At 45.9% G+C, this 23,708-nt stretch overlaps 1 protein-coding gene and 1 long non-coding RNA gene across 4 annotated transcripts in view; one reads left to right on the forward strand and one right to left on the reverse strand.

Moving 5' to 3' along the window:
* The first annotated feature begins 1,713 nt into the window (after nucleotides 1-1,713).
* LOC309338030 lies at nucleotides 1,714-5,953 on the forward strand. Its single transcript, XR_014154593.1, has 2 exons — nucleotides 1,714-2,773; nucleotides 3,076-5,953. It is a non-coding gene; the product is annotated as an uncharacterized lncRNA (long non-coding RNA).
* EFEMP1 (EGF containing fibulin extracellular matrix protein 1) overlaps nucleotides 3,154-23,708 on the reverse strand; it is a 73,868-nt gene continuing 53,313 nt past the window's right edge. The window contains exons 6-11 of one of the 3 annotated variants that reach the window (XR_014154559.1): nucleotides 14,227-14,346; nucleotides 11,715-11,834; nucleotides 8,440-8,563; nucleotides 8,131-8,326; nucleotides 4,111-6,222; nucleotides 3,154-3,666 (exon numbers count right to left, since the gene is read on the reverse strand). Coding sequence is in view for 1 of the 3 variants with exons in the window: in XM_081854870.1 (XP_081710996.1) it covers nucleotides 6,064-6,222; nucleotides 8,131-8,326; nucleotides 8,440-8,563; nucleotides 11,715-11,834; nucleotides 14,227-14,346 (719 nt within the window). In the remaining 2 variants the exon portion in view is untranslated. Of the gene's footprint in view, nucleotides 3,667-4,033; nucleotides 6,223-8,130; nucleotides 8,327-8,439; nucleotides 8,564-11,714; nucleotides 11,835-14,226; nucleotides 14,347-23,708 lie in introns of those variants that run through there. The other 2 variants (XR_014154560.1, XM_081854870.1) reach the window with 2 other exon arrangements.

Genomic DNA, 23,708 nt, shown 5'->3' on the forward strand with positions numbered 1-23,708 from the left:
CGCTGCCTGTTCTTTCTTCAGGGGACCGTCCAGCCTGTTATCAGCAGAGAATTCAGAGCAAAAGATGTTGTTGTTGTTGTTGTTAAGTTGTGTCCGACTCTTCATGACTCCATGGACCAGAGCACGCCAGGCACTCCTGTCTTCCACTGCCTCCCACAGTTTGGTCAAACTCATGTTTGTAGCTTCAAGAACACTGTCCAACCATCTCGTCCTCTGTCGTCCCCTTCTCCTTGTGCCCTCCATCTTTCCCAACATCAGGGTCTCTTATCAACAGAGAATTCAGAGCAAAAGGTGTTATTGGGTCTTATTTGTTTCTCCAAGGATCCTAAATGGTTAGGCTAATCACCTGTTGGTCCTCAGCCATTTTTCAAAAACTGTCTTTACACACAATTCAAAACAGGGCATCTGATCCCTGTATTGTATAAATATAAGTTTGTAGGGAGGTAAAAAGAAATTATATAAGAAATATGTAACTGTGTGGTATAAAGTAATGGATAGACAAACTACAGTGAGATTAATTGAAAGTCAGTTTTAAATTTCTTTTCTATAAATTTTATAATTGTGTTCAATACCAGGAGTATAGATGAGCAACTGCATAATATTATTCCTAGCCAGAGACGGCTCAAAGCTCCCAATTTTTACCAAAAGGCCCTGCCTTTTGCTAACATATACACAAGCCTGCACAAAATAAACAGCCCTGTTTAACATCTGCTTTTGCCTAAATAGAAAAAGCAGTTGATATATTTCCCCACCCGCACCCTCTCTCCTTTCAATAGTGACAATAATTTACTCTGCTGGCCAGATGAAATAAGATTGTCTCCCCCCGTGGCCCACCCCCCGCCCCCAACAACAACCAGATGCGGCTTGTATCATGCAGGTGTTCCCCCAGCTGGGAAATATGGAAATCTGCCATCCAGCAGGGATGATGGTTTGTGATAGAAATGCGAGGGCGTTAAAAATAATTCAAGTAAGAGGAGGCTCTTCTCCCTGGGGTGGAGTGGGGGGGCTCCCATATGCAGAACATACGATGGGGGAAGCAGCTGGGCTGCAGTTGAGCCGAAGAGTTATAAAGTTAGAAACGTATTTGGCCTTTTCAAAACATAAGCAACAGCCCACTGCCATGGAAACGGATTTCAACAGTAAACTCCTGTTTTTTAAGACTTCCAAACATAATAATCCCATTAGGCTCATGTTCAGGTGGTCTCAAAGAAGTGAATGAACTCGGTTACTATGTCCACGAGAGTCTTGTTTACTCAAGGCTTCTATATTTACCGCCAGCATCCACGTTTCTCGGAAGAGGCAGCATTTTACAATCGGACCTATTTTAAGGCCCACAATCTTTGATAGTGGCAGAAGCAAAGAGAGGCAGATGAAAGGGGAGTGGGCCCTGTGTTGGTTGCTATTTTAGAGTGCCTTAGGAGCGCCTCCACCTCCATCGTTCTGCCTGGACACTAAGGTCCAGCGCTGAGGGCCTTCTGGCGGTTCCCTCGCTGCGAGAAGCCAAGTTACAGGGAAGCAGGCAGAGGGTCTTCTCCTCCTTGGCCGGCAGGGAGGGAGGGAGGGAGGGAGGGAGAGGAGCTGCTTCCTTTGAAATTTAAGGGACATCATTTAAGGGACATTTAAGGGACATCCATCAATAAGGGACAGCAGCGGGACATGGCGCTGGAATAAGGGACTGTCCCTTCAAATAAGGGACGCTTGACAGCTATAGACAGGAAGCATTTTTCCTGCCTGTTCTCAATTGTCCCTTTTCTGAATGATTCAGAGAAGATGCTCTCTCCCACTACGAAGTCACAGGCAGATGTGCAGCTGATGTAAACTTGTGTGTTTCTTTCACATTAGCAACACAATCCACTGACATATACCAGCTGCTGATCTGGTTTCTTTGAGCTGTCCTTTTAAGATAAAATAACTCGCAAGACAAAGCAAGTCCACTAAAAACAGGTTTATTTATTTATTTATTTTATAAAAAATTGTACATCAAAGACTTCGTTATGGTTTTTCGATGAAGAAACAAGAGAAGGTTTTACATATTACAAAGGGATGTATTCAGTTCCAGGTTTTACTACCGTTTTGTTTTTTTTAATGAACACTGTACATTTAGAATTGCAAATCTGAGTTATAAAACAGATATATAGGATGAGCAAGGCACTGCTGTATTGTAGAAAGTTTAACAAAGGGGAGCCAGCTCTTGGATCCCAAATTCTGAAAAAAAAACCCAACACAAGTCAAAGCCAAAAATGGTTTAAAAAGAAAAAGAGAACATGGTATAAGCAGCTGTTTTTTCAATTGGGGGATCTTAGTATACAAACATATATTCCCCCACCCACCCCTCCTTTGCTCAGGAACTAGAAAGAAGCAAGGAACAATACTCATGCAGAAACATTTCTCCAAATGATGTTGTCTTTCCATTGGGAGCTTCACTCATTGTTGGCAAACCTTCTTCCTTATGTCCCATTTTTCTTGGAAAAGATAAAGTGGTAATAAGTGGTATGGAAACACCCAGTGCGAACTATTTTCTCTTTATGGTGCTCATTAATCCCAGATCAGTTAAAGAACAAGAACACAAAAATCGAATAGGAGAGAAAAAATAGGTGTCTGAGGAATTAATTCTTCTTTTTTTATAACCTCTATCCACATTGTTTAATGTGGGCGAGCTATCTTACTGTTAGATCTCTTAACGGTGTTAGATGGTCTTAACGGCGTGTCTGTTAACAGGTTGTAGCCAACTAATTTCTACTCATAGTAAACCCGCTGAAATTGATATACAGTGGTGCCTCGCAAGATGAAATGAATCCGTTCCGTGAGGCTCTTCGTATAGCGGTTTAGCGGCTTTTAGTGGATCAGCTGATAAGCGGCTTATCAGCAGATCAGCTGATAAGCGGCTTAGCGGCTTAGGAAAAGGGGGGAAAAGGGGGGGGGGGAACCCGCAGGAACTTGCAAGACATTTTGTCTTGCGAAGCAAGCCCATAGGGAAATTCGTTTTGCGAAGCGCCTCCAAAACGGAAAACCCTTTCGTCTAGCGGGTTTTCCATCTTGCAAGGCGTTCGTCTTGCGGGGCACCACTGTACCTAGGTTAGGCAGGTCCATTCATTTCACTGGGTTGTATCCAGTGCTAGAGTAGACCCACTGACATTAATGGGCATGACTAACTTAGGTTCATTAATTGTGGAGGTCAGTTCTGGATCCACACGTCCTTCCACAGTGGGGACATAGGTTTCCGGGTGGGAGTTGATCATTTGAACGGCCTGTTTTGATTGAAGCACTTCGTGCACAACGTGGGTTTGTGGACAATGGGATGTACAAATAAACCACCTGAAGTCTAGGTGGGTTCCCACGAGGCAAGACACAGTAATAACAGCAAGAACCTTTATTGAACTACAGAACTGGACAACAGGGGCAAAGCAACTGCTTATATACATTTCTGAAGGCCTGGGCCACTCCCACTCCCCATGTGATTGGCTGTCTAAACTTCCAAGCTGCGAATCATAACTCAGAGTTTAAGGGCCAATGGCAGAGGCCCAAACCCTTAAATGTTCTGGGATTGGATATCATATATCGAATCAGAACACAGGGGCTCAGAATCCTTAGTCAAGACTCAAGCTCAGGCAAACACAGACCACTGAATACACAGCAACACCTACGACAAGGATTGGGAAACCTGCACTCATAGCTGTCAACTGACAGATTTGAAAATAAGGGACCAGCAGCCTCGAAAATATGGGATCAGCAGCCAAAATAAGGGATTTTAGTCAACCAGCAGCCAAAAGAAGCCTCAAGCGGTGGTTCCCACACTGCAGCAACCTGGCAAAGGGGATGCAGCAAGGAAAACCACCGTCACCTCTCTGCTGGGAAGCGCTGAGCAAAGGCGAGTCCCCAGGCAACGCGGCCGATTTGATCGGCAGAAGGCAGGCAAGCTCCACCCCCCAGCAACACAGTTGGGGCCTCCCTCCTTCCTGGATGGCAGGCAGGCAGGGAGGGAGAGGAGCTGCTTCCTTTGAAACCCAGGAAATTTAAGGGACATCATCAATAAGGGACAACAGTGGGACACAGCGCTGGGATAAGGGACTTTCCCGCCAAATAAGGGACTGTTGACAGCTATGCCTGCACTCTGAATGCCAAATGTCGTCCTCCGTTCCCCTATATCAGGCTCTTGGGACTCTGCCTAGGCCACACACCCTTCTCAAGCCACACCTCTGCCCCCTGCCCAAGTGCTTTTGCCTCGCTGAAATGCACGCTTGAACTGCGATAATGCCTCAGTGGAGGACGGCGAGGCATATGAATGAGTTTCTGCATCAAAAACACAGATCTCTGCATGGCTGAAAAGTTGTCTTGCTGTACAAAGGCAGGAGTCACATCTGTTGTTTTGCTCGCCTTCCCCTCTGGGCACACCCACTTTTGCAGCTGGCCCCACCCACCACTGCCATGTGGCCCCTGGGAGGCTTCCGACGAGGGGCTGTGGCCTTCGGTCTGTAAAAGATTCCCTCCCTCATAGATTCTATGACCACCAGGCTTTTGAACCCAGGGACACTTTCCTGCCAGTACAAAGTGCATTCAAGTCCCGCTGATTTTAAACAACATTGGGATATCAAAAGTGGCCCTCTATGGCTGGGTCCTACCCTACAGGTGTGCTTCAATGTGCACACGAAGCTCTTGGGTATGCTAGCAGCACTATTTCACCCACGTCTACAGATGAACGTACAGTGGTACCTCGGGTTACATACGCTTCAGGTTACAGACTCTGCTAACCCAGAAATAGTGCTTCAGGTTAAGAACTTTGCTTCAGGATAAGAACAGAAATCGTGCTCCGGCGGCACGGCAGCAGCCGGAGGCCCCATTAGCTAAAGTGGTGCTGCAGGTTAAGAACAGTTTCAGGTTAAGAACAGACCTCTGGAATGAATTAAGTACTTAACCCGAGGTACCATTGTGCTTGAAATTGGGCTTCTTCCATTGAAGTAAGCAGGGCAGCCCTTGCAAAAAGAAGAACATCATCTGCGCTGGGCTCATTTCCCCATAAAAAATCAGTGGGAATAGGTAAAACACTATCCAACCCAGGATCTCATACAGTGGTACCTCTGGTTGCGAACGGGATCCGTTCTGGAGCCCCATTCGCAACCAGAGCAGAACGTAACGTGTGCCTGCGCATGCACGGGTCGCGATTCGCCGCTTCTGCGCATGCACGAGACACCATTTTGAGCTTCTGCACATGCGCGAGTGGCGAAACCCGGAAGTAACCCTTTCTGGTACTTCTGGGTAGCTGTGGGACTCAACCTGAAAAGATTTAACCGGAAGCATCTTTAACCCGAGGTATGACTGTAATAGAAAAGTGTTAGCTCTCAGTCAAATCTAATTTTTACTTTATCTGTGGATAAAACAGTCTGTATTTGAAGGTGATGTCCTGCTATTCTAGAAAGAAAATGAGAAAGGCAACAATTATAGCCCAATTCTCATTTCCAAACCGTGATGACTGAATGCACTGGGGGAGGGTGTTTGTGAGATTTTGGTCTCTGGCCTTGTCCTTCTGCCTCCCCAACCTCTGTGTATTCAGTGGAAGGTGTGGCTGGACCCCAGTTATGCATGCAAACTCTTTCATGCGATTGGAAAGCCTCTGTGATTGGGGTCCTCTGTGGTGTGCGCACAGAGGCAACGCACGTGCGGTTTCCATGCGCACAGCGCTCTTCCACCACTTCCATCGAACACATGAGGGTCTGGGGCAAAGCCAGTGGGTACGACCCCACTCTTCCCAGTGGGAATAGCATTGCTGTGCAGTTGGTGTGTGACTTACGTGCGCAAGGAATCGGGTGGGGAGAAATGCCGTCTTTATACAGAAGGTTTGCAATGCCCAGGTTATATTGCTGAAACACATATCCTACTCTTGAATTATAAGCATAACAGCGCGGTTACAAGTACTAATTTCCTTAATAAAGGGGCTTTCCCCTCCCCTTTTAAAAAAACCAAAACAAACACACCCCGTAAATTCTATAAATAAAGTCGTAAGTGCTTCATTTAAGGGAATATTTCTTTGGCTGCTGTGGGTGCTTGCGAGTGGCTTAGCTGCAGAGGCTAAAAGGGATATGGTCCTACAATTAGCGTTAATCTCAGCACGGAACTCGACCGATAGTTCATACTGTTGACGGTAAGCAGCTCCAGGTCAATGATATGTTCTCGAGGTCCCGTTAACGGCTTCACCAACACAAGCATTGCGCTCACAGAGCTTGTTTGCTGAAAGAAAATAAGGAATTGGAAGTTATCACCTGTCTCCACCCCACCCACCTGAGAGTAAGTTTCAACGGGCAGTGTTTTCACTGAGTTATGGATGGGGATGTTAGAGAGTGGAAATTGCCACCATGTCTGGAATGAACATTTGTCCAGCAAAATAATCGGTACTCTTGCTGCTGATGTCTGCAAACAATAGGCACCGTATTTTTCGCTCTATAGGACGCACTTTTTCCCCTCTAGAAATGAAGGGGAAATGTGTGTGTGTCCTATGGAGCGAATGCAGGCTTTCGCTGACACCTGGAGAGCGAGAGGGGTCGGTGCGCACCGACCCCTCTCGCTCTCCAGGCTTCAGGAAGCTTTCCGCAAGCCTTCGGAGCCCGGCGGGAGTTCCCGCCGGGCTCCGAAGGCTTGCGGATAGCAGCCTGCAGCCCGGGGAGCGGATAACAGCAAGCTCTGGAAGCGAAGGCGAGGTTGCGCACAACCTCGTCACCGCTCCCGGACCCGTTCTGGGGGCTGGGGTCGGGGGAAGCTTGGGCTTCCCCAGCCCCAGCCCCGCGGCTAAAAACGAAGCCAAGACAGCGAGCAGGATCCATCCCGTTCGCTGTCTTGGCTTCTGCCAAAGCTGCGCGCAGCCTCTCCCGGCTGGAGAGGTTGTGCGTGGCTAAAGAGGAAGCCAAGACAGCCAGAGGGATGGATCTGTCTTGGCTTCTTTGCTCTTTGGGGCTGGGGGGGGGTAATTTTTTTCTTTATTTCCCCCCCCCTAAAAACTAGGTGCGCCCTATGGAGCGAAAAATACGGTAATGGATTCCTTTCCACTCCATAAGCATTGCACATCCTTTGCACTGAAATGGTGCGGAATAATGTAATGATAATTAAGTAAAATTCTCTCGCAGCAGAGAGTGAGACAAATAACGTCGTCTTTGATGGAAGCAGAACTGCAGCAGAACAGCCCCAAGGCTGCATGCGACAAACGGCCTCGGTCCAGTATACCCGAAGGAGCGTCTCCTCCCCCACCGTTCAGCCCAGACACTGAGCTGAACCGAGGGCCTTCTGGCGGTTCCCTCACTGCGAGAAGCCAAGTTACAGGGAACCAGGCAGAGGGCCTTCTCGGTAGTGGCACCTATCCTGTGGAAGACCCTCCCACCAGATGTCAAAGAGAACAACAACTACCAGACTTTTAGACGACATCTGAAGCCAGCCCTGTTTAGGGAAGCTTTTAATGTTTGAGGCATTATTGTATTTTAATATTGTGTTGGAAGTCGCCCAGAGTGGCTGGGGAAACCCAGCCAGATGGGCAGGGTATAAATAATAAATAATAAATAATAAATAATAAATAATAAATAATAAATAATAAATAATAAATAATAAATAATAAATAATAAATAATAAATAATAAATAATAAATAATAAATAATAATTATTATCACGTGTTGGAATGAAAATCAATACCTTCTTACCCTCCCAGCTGCAGAGCTGAATTCATTTTATTTTTCTCAAATATTCCTAAAGCTGGCAGGGTGGTGTGAGAAGGATGCAACAGCCATGTGCCTTTGATCCTAGCCTCACCCTCGATTTGTGAGGCTGGAATTGACGGGGGCATGACTGCTGCGTCCTCCTCATCCCACCCATGGGTGTCAGGGTGGGGGTGAGAGTCGCCTGCCAAGGGCTGCATCAGGCACCTGGGCTCTCACCTGTGTGGGGACAGGTGGGGCAGTGTGGCCCTTCTTTTCTCTGGTGGGGGTGGTGCTCTGGCAGTATTGACAGCGAGAGCTGGGCTGGCACAGCGGGCTTCATTCATGTGCCGACCCAGGAGCCGGCAAACCGCACTATGCTGCTGCCCTTATGGGAGCTTTATGGAAACCCAGGTGAGCCGAGTCAAATTTTGTTAGCGGAACTTGGCGAAATACTCACTCTCAGGACGAAGTCTCCGTTCTCATTTCCAGATTTGATCCGGAACGTGTTAATGGTATTGGGGTAAATTGTGGTCGCCTGGATTTGGAAGATATCGGACGGAGTCGTTCTTTCTGAGCGGATGCTCATGTATTTGTGCACAATGGAGTATGGAAGATCTCGGCAAAGGGGGTTGGACACCGGGCAAACGCAGCGACTGTAAGACAAACCACAACGACTGAAAAACAAACTCCTCGCACCTGTGGGCTTTGCAGCTCTGAACGTTGCAAATGAGGCTTTGCTAAAAGATCTCTTAGCGGCTCCCCTTACTTTTCAGACGACAGCACATAAGGCTCTTGGCAAGGGTTCCTCGGGTAACAGCGATATCCGCCGTGATAGTTCCAGCACATTTCGTCCTCCCGGCATTCATGGCCCACTTCACATTCATTGATATCTAAGAGAGGAAGCGAAAGAAGTGAACCTTTAGAGCAGGGGTCAGCAAACTTTTTCAGCAGCGGACCGGTCCACTGTCCCTCAGACCTTGTGGGGGGCCGGACTATATTTTGAAAAAATAATAATGAACGAATTCCTATGCCCCACAAATAACCCAGAGATGCCTTTTAAATAAAAGGACACATTCTACTCATGTAAAAACATGCTGATTCCCAGACCGTCCGTGGGCCGGATTTAGAAGGCGATTGGGCCAGATTTGGCCCCTGGGCCTTAGTTTTTAGGGGGTTAACCAGGCTGGGATAGCAGGCTTGTTGGTTTTTGAATGTCTGATGTAGATTTTTTCAATTTTGTTGTTCTGTATGGGACAATGACAATAAAGATTATCGTATCATTTGCCTACCCATGCTTTGGAGTTTTGCTGGCAGAACCCCTGAACTGTTGTAATTTAGACAGGCCTTTGTACTTGAATCTGCAGCAGATAGCTGCCTCTACTAAGCTGGCAGTAGAGAACCTCCAGCCCTATGGCCTGATTATTTATTTACTTATTTCATAAAATTGATATACTGCATGATAGTAAATAAAACATAAAATTGGTTTACTCCCCCAAAGATTTAATTATCACTACAAATTTTACAGCTGCAATTTAAAACAGACGAAAAGTTAAAACCGCAATAGAATAGGCCCCCTCCCCAAATCAAAACTCATACAAACTTTGTAAGTGTTTGGGTAGGCTCGTCTGAGTATGAATGTCTTCAGCAGGTGCTGAAAAGGATGCACTAAACGACTTTCTCACAAATGTGGAATGAGTTTTAGGTGGCACTTGTAGTAGTGCCAATTCCATTGATCGAAGCGATCGAGGTAAGGTGATATCGTATGTAAACCAGTCCCAAATTGTAAAGGGCTTGATATACCAATAGTAACACCTTGAACATGCCTCCTGTAGCAGATCAGCAGTTCAGTGTACATTTTTTGAGCGCAGGTGATTTAAAACTATCTAATCAATCCATAATTAAAATATGAAATGACATTAAAACATCTTTAATTAAACGACACAGTTTAAAAATGCAACAAACAGTTTAAAAAACCCAGTTAGAACAATGTCATCGTAAGTTCAGATCCAGGAGAATGCTTGCCTAAACAGGAGCCAGCGGCATGCCAATACTGATGACTTCTCTTATTTTAGAAAGACGTGCATTCCACAACCCTGATGACGGCACTGAGAAAGCTTGCCTGTGTGTTACCACAAGCTGATGATCACCAGGCTGGGGCAAAACTAAACTGATATCACTGGATGTCATAACGATGTAAGGTGGGTTGTGGCTCCCCCTATCAAAGGTTTTGTCCATAGTTCTGCTTGCCCCGTGCTTTCCAGGCTTGGGTCTGAGTGGTTGTTCATTTGTCTCACCACTTTCCCCAGAAAAACCCGCTGTTTGCTGCTGAATCGGAACAAACGCTAATCCACAGAATAGCTGCTAAGTTGTGGGTGAACATATCAGACGACACAGCGATTATTCAAACAGCTCTTGTTTATTTACAGGCCAGAACTGAACTGAACTGAAGGGTTCAGCCAGCCTGCTTATATAGAGCTCCAGTACAACGCAACTGTAACAACATTCTGTAACTATCCAATCACTGAACGTCACTTTCAACCCTTTATTTGCATATGTGGACCTGAGTGAAAACTATCTACAGTATCCCCCTGCTGGCCCAGGGTGAGAACTTCAGTACATAACAATAGCCGATTGCCATTTGCTGTGATTCAGCAGTAAATCAGTGGGACAAGTGGAAGTGTGGACAAGGGAAGGTTCTAGCACATGAGTCAGATCCAGTTGCCCACCAAGTCACCTGGCTTCTGTTAGCAGATCTTGGGGTTCTAGTGAAAAATAAAGTAGACCCCACAAGTCTGGAACCCGCCCCCCGTCACGTATAGCTGCCAGCCTCATGCATGCAGGACTTCCATTCATCTTAAACCAGGCCTACACAGAGCCCACCAATCATGTACTGTGGTCTGTAAGATGCTTAATATCTCCCCCACCTCTTCCTGGATCTTTGCAGTTCCCTACAGGGAGTGAAGAAGGTTCATCTGCCCCCTGCTTTGCTGTGCTGGTGGCAAGTTGCACAGGGGACATTTTGCACTGCCCATGTTGAAGAGATTTACAGGAAGAATCCCGAGACAATGAAAGACTCTTTAAAAATGGTTGTTATTATTATTGATTTTTAATTTCAAGTAACAAAAATGCCCATACAAGGAAAACAGAGCTTAGCGGTTGCACAGAAAAGACAGAAAAGTAGTGGGTGATGGTTTTAGACGTTCCAAGAAAGGCTGTGATGGCCTGGGACTCGGGCTCGGACTCGGAGCCAGAGGATTCTCAGTCCGCACCGGACCCTTTGCCTCAGGCGGCAGCTGAACCTAGTCTGGGGCCTGATTCTGAAGAGCCCCAGTCTGCACAGGTTCCCCTGCAACAAGCACCAGCTGGGCCAAATCAGGGGCCTGAGCCTGCCCTGGCTCCAGATGTGGGGATTACCTCGTTGCCTCCAGCTGGGCCATCACTTACAGCTGCTCCACTACCAGTTGGGTCAGGGAAGGCTGAGGCAGCCTCTGGGTCTAGTAACCCACCGACATCTCAGCTGGAGAGACTGAGGTCTGAGAGAAGGAGAGACCTGAGTACTCGCAGGAGGAGTGCTTGCTTCGGGCAAGACAGGGAGGTGAGTCACCGGGGGATCAGGACTGGCCATTACCCCGACAGACATAAAAGGCTGCTGGACCCCGCCCCAGGTTGTGGGAGCAACGTTGCTGTTTGCCAGAACCTGCCTGTGATCCTATGCCTGTCCTTGCCTGGTTTCCTGCCTCGTGTCCTGCCTTGGCCCTGTTGGACTGACTCCTCATGGAACCCTTGGATTCGGGACCAGACCTGGACCGTGTTGCTTGGGTTACCTCCGGGCCCAGCACAAAGGCAATCAAATGAGAATGTCTCTCCATAAGGTTCTACGAGTTGATGGAGGATGAAAACCATGGACGATTGTCTTAACAAAGTCGATAAAGGGATACTATGCAGTATATAGAAGGTGTGATTCTTCCTACCCCACAGTTCAATATTGGTTTATATGTTAGAATCAAGGCGGCAGAAGTGCCACAAGAGAAATATGCTTACCTTGACAGTTTCTGCCTCTGATTAACTGGTATCCATCTGGACACAGGCAAGAATACCTCCCTGGTTCATTGACACATTGATACATGCAAATGTAGTTCGAAGTTCCGCATTCGTTGACATCTGTAAAACAGAGACATCTGCTAGACGCCATATTTTCCTCCGGTTTGTTTGTTTTTTAATAAAAAAACATTGCAATTTATTTATTTGACTTCTATATTTATACAACTTCATCATAAGATGCCAGGGTGGTTCATAAGATAAAAATACAAAGCAACAGATTGAGAGCAGGGAGCACTGGCCAATGAAATCTGGGGTCTGAAGTCCAATCAGAGTGAAGGCAACGCTTCTGCCTCTTATTCTGGCATCTTGTGTTTAATTTCTTTTTTTAAAAAAACCACACCCAGTAGCAGGGTCTTCACCATCTGAGACATGTGCAGGCATCAAAAAGGGGAAAAAGAAGAGGGGAAAAGTGACCAGGGCTTTTGACCCCAGAAAAGCACCTGCCATTTGAAGTGGGGTAAAATTGCTAGTAAATGTTTTGCTCAGTTTTAAGAAGAAGAAGAAGAAGAGTTTGGATTTGATATCCTGCCTTTCACTCCCTTTAAGGAGTCTCAAAGTGGCTAACATTCTCCTTTCCCTTCCTCCCCCACAACAAACACTCTGTGAGGTGAGTGGGGCTGAGAGACTTCAGAGAAGTGTGACTGGCCCAAGGTCACCCAGCAGCTGCATGTGGAGGAGCGGAGACGCGAACCCGGTTCCCCAGATTACGAGTCTACCGCTCTTAACCACTACACCACACTGGCTCTCAACTGTGGGTTGAATCCAGTTACGTCACTGCATGAGGGGAAGAGCTTCTGCTCAGACAACAGAACTTCTTCTCCCCCTCTTTCATCTATATCCTGACCCACAACATCTCTTCTGAAGGGTTCAAGGAAACCATGAAGTGGATTTAGAGTGTGTGTGAGATGAGGAGAGGGACAGGAAGTTCTCCTGCACATGCAGAAGTCACTTCATTCATGCAACGACTCTGCTGGATACAACCTTATAAGAGTTATAGGGTTAGGACAAAAAGCTCTTCCTGTTCTGTTATATCTCACAGAGCGGGATTCAACTAAGTTGTTGACTGCACAGAAGGAGGTCTGCTTGTGCAACAGGATTGCCTCCCCTTTGCCCTTCTGCATCCCCTAAATATGCTCTGGAGGGTTGAGGGAACCCCCGAGGCAGGTGACTCACAGATAAGCCCTCTTGAACCTTTTCCCCCACAAAGCACCACTTTTTAAGAGTGGCAAGATGCTGCCAACCCACCGTTTTCACAACTTGAGCACAGGCCTTTGAGACGGACTCAATATTATTTCTGGTATTTGGGAACATTTAAAAAGAAGAAGAGTTTGGATTTGATATCCCGCTTTATCACTACCCGAAGGAGTCTCAGAACGGCTAACATTTTCCTTTCCCTTCCTCCCCCACAACAAACACTCTGTGAGGTGAGTGGGGCTGAGAGACTTCAGAGAAGTGTGACTAGCCCAAGGTCACCCAGCAGCTGCATGTGGAGGAGCGGGGAAGCGAACCCAGTTCACCAGATTATGAGACTACCGCTCTTAACCACTACACCACACTGGCTCTCATTTAACCAGAGATGCCAGGAAATAAGCTTGAGACGTTGTCCTCATTTTCACATCACTTCAAACCATAGTTAAAATAAGCCATGGTTTAATGTGCATGTGCTGTGGAAATCATATTCGGTCCTGTCCTGCTGTCCAGGAAACAAACCATGGCCTGGCGTAGGGTTATATCTAAACCAGGGCTCTTTGTTTCCCTCAAGCAAACCATGAGCGGTAAGCTAAGAACAAACCATGGTTGCCGCTTGCGATTTGTTTATAAAAGAAGTAAAACACAGGGTTCAGATGCAAGAGTAAACCAGAGTGTGGTTTGTTCTGCAGCACCATGGCAGGAGAAGAGCAACAGCACATGATTTCAGCAGCATGCACCACGTTCTCATTAAACTATAGTTTAACTATGGTTTAAAGTAGGGCTGGGGAACCTGTGGCCCTCCAGATGTTGCTGGACTACAGCTCTCATCGTCCCTGATAATCAGTTGAGGCTGAAGGGAATTGTAGTTCAACAACACCTGGGGAAGGGGGGCACAGGTTCTTCACATGCAAACCAGACCATTGTGCATGCAAAGCCCATGTTCTGCAGAAGTCGGACACAATTCAGTGCAAAGTGAAGCCCCATCAGGATTGATTTCAGTGACTGCTTAGCTCGCCCTCTGAAATCAGTGGGATTTCCAGGTGCTTAACTGTGGTTGTACCTGATGACCGTGGACATTAAACATTAGAAGACTACTGATAAAACAAATGGGGACAGTTAGAAACCTCTGACTAGGATGATGGAGAATCTGGAGTCACTAATGTTTCTACCCCCCCCATATTGCACCGCCCAAAGTCAACTTAAAAGCCTCCTACCATCCCATGTCCTTTGAGAACCACCAATGTAGCCAACAGTCACTCACCATCGCAATTCATTCTGTCCCGGCTTAATTCGAAGCCCTGATTGCACTGGCAGATGAAAGATCCGACCGTGTTGTAGCACAGTTGTGCACATGGGTTGCTGGTCTCACATTCATTTATGTCTAAAAAGGAAAGATGATAGGCCTTTACTAGGGCTGGATAGATCTGTCAATTTGTTACTTCATTTTTTTCCAATCTTAAAAATCAGTTTTTCACATTTCTGTAGCAATTTGTGATTTTTAAAAAAAACATCGTGAAAATTTGCCTGCATTTTAATGCATTTCTTTCTTTAAAAAAACCCAAACACATCTTTGTATGCATTTTCTCCCAATACACATATTTTTTGCGATGCAATTTTCCCTAATAGAATGGATTTTGGTATATTATCTCTTCTAATAGAGATACACTTTACCCTAGCATTTGAATTTTTGTACACATTACCTGGCTGGAGAAGAGCACTGCAAAATTCATAGAACTGCGAATGTTGAAGGAGAGCTGTGTTTTGGTTTGTGTATTATTTCAGAGAGTGTAATTTAGTAGTTTGCCTTTAAATGTGAACTGAATCAAATTTCTGCCCCAGCCTTACTCTTCACATAAAGCTGAGTCTTCTCTCACGTTGTATTTAGGCAAATTCACCAGATGGTCCAGGTAGGCTTAACTTTGCAGAGTCAAGACAATTTATGTAGGATTTATGTACCTAGGAAATGACAGCCAAGGTGCCTGGGTCCTATCTGACAGAGGTCCTCCGCTAGCCCTGCTATCATTTATTAACAATGGAGCTGGTTCCTAGTATTGTATGTATTGAAACTGCGGACTTTATCACCAGAGGAAAGAGACTACACAGAGAATTCTGTGACTCACTCAAATGAATGGGAACGTCCATATTAGTGGACATTTCATTTCACAAAATGTATATATCGCTTACTAGTTCTAAAGACCTCTAAGCAAGTTTGCAGTAGGCAATCCAAAATATGGATTGAAGGCACCAATAAAAACAACCCTTAAAAAGAAATCGCATGAGAAAAGTGTTAAAATGTAAAATAAAACCCAGAAACATTTCGAAACACTGATACTTACTAACATAATGTACCAAAAGTACAAAGAAATTTTCAGCAGGCGTCAAAAACCATCTGGTGTCCAGGTGGATTTTGGGCCGACCCTGACTTTTCTGTAAATTTGGCATTTTAAGTTTATGTTGTGGTTTAATTGGGCTCTCAGTTAACTTCTATGGATGTTAAACTTCTGTGATGATAAGATATAAACAAATCCGAATCTATGTACTCTTCCTGTTGCTTCTTTAAATTAACATTTCTATGATCAAACATTTTAGGGACGTTTTTAATGTTTGATGTTTTACTGTGTTTTTAATATTTTGTTGGGAACTACCCAGAGTGGCTGGGGAAACCCAGCCAATTGGGTGGGTATAAGTAAATAAATATTTAACTTATATGCAGAATTCATCATGTGAAAGGCTGGGCTAGATGAATCCCAAGCTGGAATCAAGATTGCTGGAAGAAATATCAACAACCTCAGATATGCAGATGACACAATCTTGATGGCAGAAAGTGAGGAGGAATTAAAGAACCTTTTAATGAGGGTGAAAGAGGAGAGCACAAAATACGGTCTGAAGCTCAACATCAAAAAACCGAAGATCATGACCACTGGGCCCAACACCTCCTGGCAAACAGAAGGGGAAGAAATGGAGGCAGTGAGAGATTTTACTTTCTTGGGCTCCATGATCACTGCAGATGGTGACAGCAGTCACGAAATTAAAAGACCCCTGCTTCTTGGGAGAAAAGAAATGACAAACATAGACAGCATCTTAAAAAGCAGAGACATCACCTTGCCAACAAAGGTCCATATAGTTAAAGCTATGGTTTTCCCAGTAGTGAAGTATGGAAGTGAGAGCTGGACCATAAAGAAGGCTGCTAGCCGAAGAATTGATGCTTTGGAATTATGGTGCTGCAGGAGACTCTTGAGAGTCCTATGGTCTCTCAAACCTATCCATTCTGAAGGAAATCAGCCCTGAGTGCTCACTGGAAGGACAGATCCTGAAGCTAAGACTCCAATACCTTGGCCACCTCATGAGAAGAGAAGACTCCCTGGAAAAGACCCTGATGTTGGGAAAGATGGAGGGCACAAGGAGAAGGGGACGACAGAGGACGAGATGGTTGGACAGTGTTCTCGAAGCTACCAGCATGAGTTTGACCAAACTGCGGGAGGCAGTGGAAGACAGGAGTGCCTGGCGTGCTCTGGTCCATGGGGTCACGAAGAGTCGGACACGACTAAACAACAACAACAACATAAATATTTAATACAGTGAAAGCCCCTGCCTAATATCAATGGGCTTGGGGCGCGGGTGGCGCTGTGGGTTAAACCACAGAGCCTAGGACTTGCCGATCAGAAGGTCGGCAGTTCAAATCCCCGCAATGGGGTGAGCTCCGGTTGCTCGGTCCCAGCTCCTGCCAACCTAGCAGTTCAAAAGTACATAAAAGTGCAAGTAGATAAATAGGTACCGCTCCAGCGGGAAGGTAAACAGCATTTCCATGTGCTGCTCTGGTTCACCAGAAGTGGCTTAGTCATGCTGGCCACATGACCCAGAAGCTGTACGCCAGCCTCCTCGGCCAATAAAGCAAGATGAGTGCCGCAACCCCAGAGTTGGCCACGAAAGAACCTAATGGTCAGGGGTCCCTTTACCTTTACCTTTAATATCAATGGGCAGGAAGGCTCCAAAGGCTAGGAGCTGCTACACTGAACGATCGATTTCTTGCAAGTGCAAAATGAACATTACGTGGCTCTTGTAAAAGTGCCGGTGTCTTCAGACCTAAGTGGGCATCTATGCCATGCCTCTTTACACTGGGTTCTTGGGTCATGTTGTGGCTGAGCCTGGGACCTGTTGCACAAGCTGTAGATGGGAGAGGAAGCTCTCAGAAGCTCCTGCAGGATCTCCTGAAGAGGGAGGCTGCAGCCTGTCAAGAGGCCCTTTACGTTTCTGAGAACTACAGTTCCCACAATGCATTTAGTGTATCCGTGTTTGCTGCGTGTGGTTTTAGCTGCAGGTAGAAGGAAAACTTGCTGTGTGCTTTTCTAAGCATACAAATTCAGTGGCTGAAGGAACACGCATGATCAGTAGGTGCCCTCACTGCTTTCAGTCTAAATATACTCATCTTCTGTAGGGTCAAGCTCTGGGAAAACGCAGAGCTGCAAGTTTAAAGCAGAAGTTGGCTGTGCATGACACTGTTTGTTTGGCTTCTCATGATATCAGCAAGAAACCTTCCTCCATCAATCTCCTGTGCAGTTTTGCATTTTGACAAACAGGATCCCTTTTAAACGATGAAGAATATGATTTTCTTTTTTAAAAATAGACCTAAATCCAGGAACATTTTGGGGGCACCTTGAAAAATTTAAAATAATGGGGACAACCTATCTGAAAAAATGGGGAGTGTCAAGGATAGTGGACTAATTTATCCAATGTAGCTGCTATGCTAGTTTCCTTCTATGCTTGAGAGAAATGCTGTGAGTTCTTTTGTTTTAAATATGACAACTTGCCTTCACTAGGCTTGTTCAGCACTAACCCTAACACTGAGCTACAGCTGCTCTGATTTGCTCAGACGTACGGTGGATTCTGCGGTTGCTGTAATGCAGTTAGAACTGTCAAGGATATGACAAGGTTTCAGGCTGCCTTTAAATCACACAAAATTAAATGCAAAATCCATTTTACATTGTCTTTTGCTTTCTATCGAGAACGTCTGGTATTATGCTTCAGGGGAAGGAAAAACAATATCCAAATTCCTGCGCCATGAGAAATGGAAGTCAAGTGTCATAAATCATGTTATGCAAATTAATACTAAAGTATGCAGCTGTGCTAAAGTAAGTATTCTGGCTTTTGAGATTTTTTTTTAATCAGTGAAAGTTAATCGAACATGTACAACAGGAGTAAAGGTAAAGCGACCCCTGACCATTAGGTCCAGTCATGGCAGACTGGGGGTTGTGGCGCTCATCTCACTTTATTGTCTGAGGGAGCCGGCATACAGCTTCTGGGTCATGTGGCCAGGATGACTAAGCCGCTTCTGGCAAACCAGAGCAGCGCACAGAAACGCCGTTTACCTTCCCGCCAGAGTGGTACCTATTTATCTATTTACACTTTGACATGCTTTCGAACTGCTAGGTGGGCAGGAGTAGGACCGAGCAACGGAAGCTCACCCCATCGCGGGGATGCGAACCGCCGACCTTCTGATCGGCAAGTCCTAGGCTCTGTGGTTTAACAAACAGCGCCACCTGCGTCCCTACAACAGGAGTGGGGACCTCATTTTTATCTGTCACTCAGGAATCTCCCAGGCCACACCCCTTCTTTCCAGGCCACACCCTCACTTTCCCCTCCATGCCCCCTTTGAGTGCTTTTGCCTCACTGGAATGTGCCTTCCACTAGCTTGCCTGGACGGAAAGAGCTGTCTGTAGAAGCCTCTAACTTTTGTATGGCTGAAATGTAGCCTTATATACTATTCACCTGGCACATGGTCTCTGAAAGGGTGCCCATGAAGCAAACCTGCCCCCAGAATGCAAAAGATCCCCTACCTGATGGAAATCACAGCAGGGATACGGGAGCGATAATAACATATGACATTGTCCCTAGATAGGAGGACCATTAAAGTGACAGGCAGGATCGAGTTAGGTTCTCATTGACTCCCTGTTCCTGAATGGGATAACTGTGCCCCTGAAGGACCAGGTGCGCAGCCTGGGAGTCTTTCTGGACTCACAGCTGTCCATGGAGGTGCAGGTCAATTCTGTGTCCAGGGCAACTGTTTACCAGCTCCATCTGGTATGCAGGCTGAGACCCTACCTGCCCGCAGACTGTCTCGCCAGAGTGGTGCATGCTCTAGTTATCTCTCGCTTGGACTACTGCAATGCGCTCTAGGTGGGGCTACCTTTGAAGGTGACCCGGAAGCTACAACTAATCCAGAATGTGGCAGCTAGACTGGTGACTGGGAGCTGCCGCCGAGACCATATAACACCGGTCTTGAAAGACCTACATTGGCTCCCAGTACGTTTCCGAGCACAATTCAAAGTGTTGGTGCTGACCTTTAAAGCCCTAAACGGCCTCGGCCCAGTATACCTGAAGGAGCGTCTCCACCTCCATCGTTCTGCCCGGACACTGAGGTCCAGCGCCGAGAGCCTTCTGGCAGTTCCCTTGCTACGAGAAGCCAAGTTACAGGGAACCAAGCAGAGGGCCTTCTCAGTAGTGACACCCGCCCTGTGGAAAGCCCTCCCACCAGATGTCAAAGAGAAAAATAACTACCAAACTTTTAGAAGACATCTGAAGGCAGCCCTGTTTAGGGAAGCTTTTAATGTTTAATAGGTTATTGTATTTTAGTGTTCTGTTGGAAGCCGCCCAGAGTGGCTGGGGAAACCCAGCCAGATGGGCGGGGTATAAATAATAACTTCTTCTTCTTTCCATAGCAACAGCTGATGCACGTGCTTAAACTCTGATATTACAATGTGTTGTAGTTGTTCTTTTTTATTGTTGGGACTTCAAAGTTCAAATCTGAAAATGGAGGCCTCAGCCCAGTATACCTGAAGGAGGGTCTCCACCTCCATTGTTCTGCTCAGACACTGAGGTCCAGCTCTGAGGGCCTTCTGGCAGTTTGCTCACTGCCAGAAGCAAAGTTACAAGAAACCAGGCAGAGGGCCTTCTAGGTAGTGGTGCCCGCCCTGTGGAACGCCCTCCCTTCAGATGTCAAGGAAATAAACAACTATCTGACTTTTAGAAGATAATAGAAGGCAGCCCTGTTGGGGGAAGATTTTAATGTTTGATGTTTTATTGTGTTTTTAATGTTCTGTTGGAAGCGGCCCAGAGTGGCTGGGGAAACCCCGCCAGATGGGCCGGGTAGAAATAATAAATTACTGCAGTATTATTATTATTATTATGCACAAAATTCATTGGTACTCCTCCAGCTGACCTGGCAGCCCCCGTTTTTCTTTTCCAAGAAATTCCTGGAACAATACTATGTTGGGGTGCATAGGGAGTAGCATTCTTAGACATTAAAATGGCAGTCCTCAGGTGAGGAGAGCGCTGATGAGTGTTCCACGCCCCTCCAATGCCTACCACACCCCAGAAGATGAAAAGACAACATTCCATTCTCTTTCAAAATCAACCCTATTCTAAATCAGCCAAAACTTCTCTTTTGATAACCTTTGGCACAGCTTTGGTTAAAACTGGGAACCCTTTGAACTATGCGTTGTTGTCCCATGTGATGAGACACCACTATTTTTATATAAAAAAGACCCACCACCTTAACAGCTAGGATACCGTCTTTCTAAAAAACACTAAATAAAAAAAAAAAGAGGGATGAGTGAATCTGACAATTTGGGTTTGTCTTAGTTTCTAATTCTTCTCCAATTTTAAGTTCTGTTCTCCATATCAGGTTTTTTTTTAATCTAAAGCCTTCATGAAAATTAATCAGCATTTCAGTACAAATTTATCATAATATACACAACACGGTCCTGAGAGACCTGCATTGGCTCCCAATATGTTTCCGAGCACAATTCAAAGTGTGGTGCTGACCCTTAAAGCCCTAAATGGCCTTGGCCCTATATACCTGAAGGAGCTTCTCCACCTCCATCGTTCTGCCTGGACACTGATGTCCAGCGCCGAGGGCCTTCTGGCGGTTCCCTCATTGCGAGAAGTAAAGTTACACGGAACCAGGCAGAGGGCCTTCTCGGTAGTGGCGCCCACCCTGTGGAACACCCTCCCTTCAGATGTGAAGGAAATAAGCAGCTATCTTCTTTTTAAAAGACATCTGAAGGCAGCCCTGTTTAGGGAAGTTTTTAATATTTAATGCTGTATTGTTTTTAACACTTGATTGGAAGCTGTCCAGAGTGGCTGGGGAAACTCAGCCAGATGGGCGGGGTATAAATAATAAATTATTATTATTATTATTATTATTATTATTATTATTATTATTATTATTATACACATATTTGCATTCAATTTTGTCTACTATATACATTCTCACAGTTATTTACCCTAATGTAATTGATTTCTATATGTTGTTCGAATATAGGCATTTATATGTACATCTTACCTTAGTATGTGCATTTTTGCATGCTTTTTACTTGGCTGGAGAACATCATTGCAAAATTCGGAGAAGTGCGATTTCAAAACCTGGCTATGTTTCAGTTCACGTATTGTTTTGGAATGTGCCAATTAGGTAGGTTCACCTTCTAATGTGAACTGAATGGACTGTCCCCCATCCCTAATTAAAATACCTATTACCTACAACCTATGACTTCAGCGGAATCTTGCATCCAAAATGGCTGACTTTTTGAAGGAATGTGTTTCAGACCATTTTTATTTGGGGTGGTTTTTTTTTAAGCAATCGATTTTTGCTGTGTTCCCATCCCTCTTTGCTTCACAGATGGCTCATTTCTTGTAACCAACAATTGCTCTGTATATTTTAATAGCGATGACTAACACGGCTGTATTTGTTTTGATGGCGTTGCTGTTTCTACTTTTAATAGGTTTGGTTTTATGGTCCTAGCACCAGGCCTGGTTGTCCAGAACATTTTCTTGATTAGTGGAGGATGCATTGAATAAGAACGAAACACCTGTTGTTAGATTTGTCTGCCAGGTTCCACAAGTTTGAAAGAATGGCAGACCACAACATCAACACCACTCCTGTGAGCCAGAAGAAAACTCAATTCAGTCAGTCACATAAGAGCCACAAAAGAGCCCTGTTGAGTCAGGTTCAATGACTCAGCTACTTTAGCATCCTCTTCTCAATTTCGTCCTCACCCCTGAGAGTAAGAATTACCCCCAGATAACTTGGCACGGACACCGCTGCAAAATTCAGTTCCCCACAACTTTTAGACCAGGGGTCCGCAAACTTTTTCAGCAGGGTGCCGGTCCACTGTCCCTCAGACCTTGTGGGGGGCCGGACTATATTTTGAACAAAAAAATAATGAACGAATTCCTATGCCCCACAAATAACCCAGAGATGCATTTTAAATAAAAGCACATATTCTAATGTAAAAACATCAGGCAGGCCCCACAAATAACCCAGAGATGCATTTTAAATAAAAGGACACATTCTACTCATGTAAAAACACACTGATTCCCGGACCGTCCGCGGGTCGGATTGAGAAGGCAATTGGGCTGGATTCGGCCCCCGGGCCTTAGTTTGCCTACCCATGTTTTAGACAAAAGGGAACATCTGTGCTGTTAACCCCTGTCAGCCTGCCTGAGAAGACCTGGCTGAAAGTTCAGCTAGTTTCTGAAAAGGACCCCATTCACTCTCCTCAGAGAGATGGAGTAGCAAAGCAGAAGCTGTCCCTAACTGTATGAGACCAGGAATGTAAGCAGGTAAGGACTCCTATCACAAGGAAATGGCTCCAGTAATATCCCCATCAAACCTTATCCAAGTCAGGAGACAGGTTCTTGACCTGCGTATGCTTAGTTGTTGTTGATGAAGAAACAGTTTGGGAGATGAGGAACACAAGAAGCTGCCTGATACCGAGTCAGACCATTGGTCCACCTAGCTCAAGATGCTGGAAGTCAGACCATTGGTCCCAGCCCTACCTCGAGATTCTGGAAGTAAAAACTATAGGCTCATAGCCCAGTAGAACTTTGTACTCACACCATCCTTTGAAGGTGCAATATGAGTCAACTGCTCCTTACTGTATCTCACCAAGACAGCACCTGAGATTTCTGGGAGAGTCACTACCTGCACTTGGCTTAACTCAGGGCGATGTCCAGTGTTGCATGAGCAGAGTTCCCTTTGCTCTCTTCCCTTCTACAGCTCCCATGCTGTAGGTTTGAGGGACACGCAGAGGACTGCAAGGGGAAGGGGAAGTTCCATAGTGCAAGTCCAGATGGGTACAACAGGATATCACCTTTGGTGTACCTTGTCCTAGAGGAGGGCACCAGAAAGTGTTCTCTCATACAGTCTGGTATGCTGGTTTGACAGCCATGGACAGAAAGTCCCTTCAGAGGGTGGTGAAGACAGCACAGGATATCATGGGCTGTCTCCTGAGTCCGCTAGATGTCATCATAGGAGACCGTTGCCTCAGAAGAACAAGGAGCATTATCAGGGATGACTCACACCCTGGCCAGCACCTTTTTAATCTCCTGCCCTCAGACAGGAGATATAGAAGCACGATAAGCCTCACCAACAGGTTAAAGAACAGTTTCTACCCATGGGCCATGAGGCTGATGAATGGAAGCTGACGTTCGGGGTTGATGGTCGTACGACATTTCAGTTCCTCTGGTGGGGAATCTGTTATGCTCCTTCTGGGGCAGTTCTGCAGCTCCTAGAAGTTGTCAGCATGTGACAGCTGGCCACACCCCAGGAAACGGCTTTGACTGGCCGGCTAAACCAGGTGAGAGTAGCTGATGGGTCTCAAACCCTTGATGAATCAGGGACATCCTCTGCATGCGAAGACAGGCTATGGCAGATTGAGCGAATGAGACCAAGAGTGGGTTCAACAG

This window comes from Podarcis erhardii, assembly GCF_964252035.2.
Source record: "Podarcis erhardii genome assembly, chromosome: 3".
In the NCBI taxonomy this organism is placed as follows: Eukaryota; Metazoa; Chordata; class Lepidosauria; order Squamata; family Lacertidae; genus Podarcis; species Podarcis erhardii.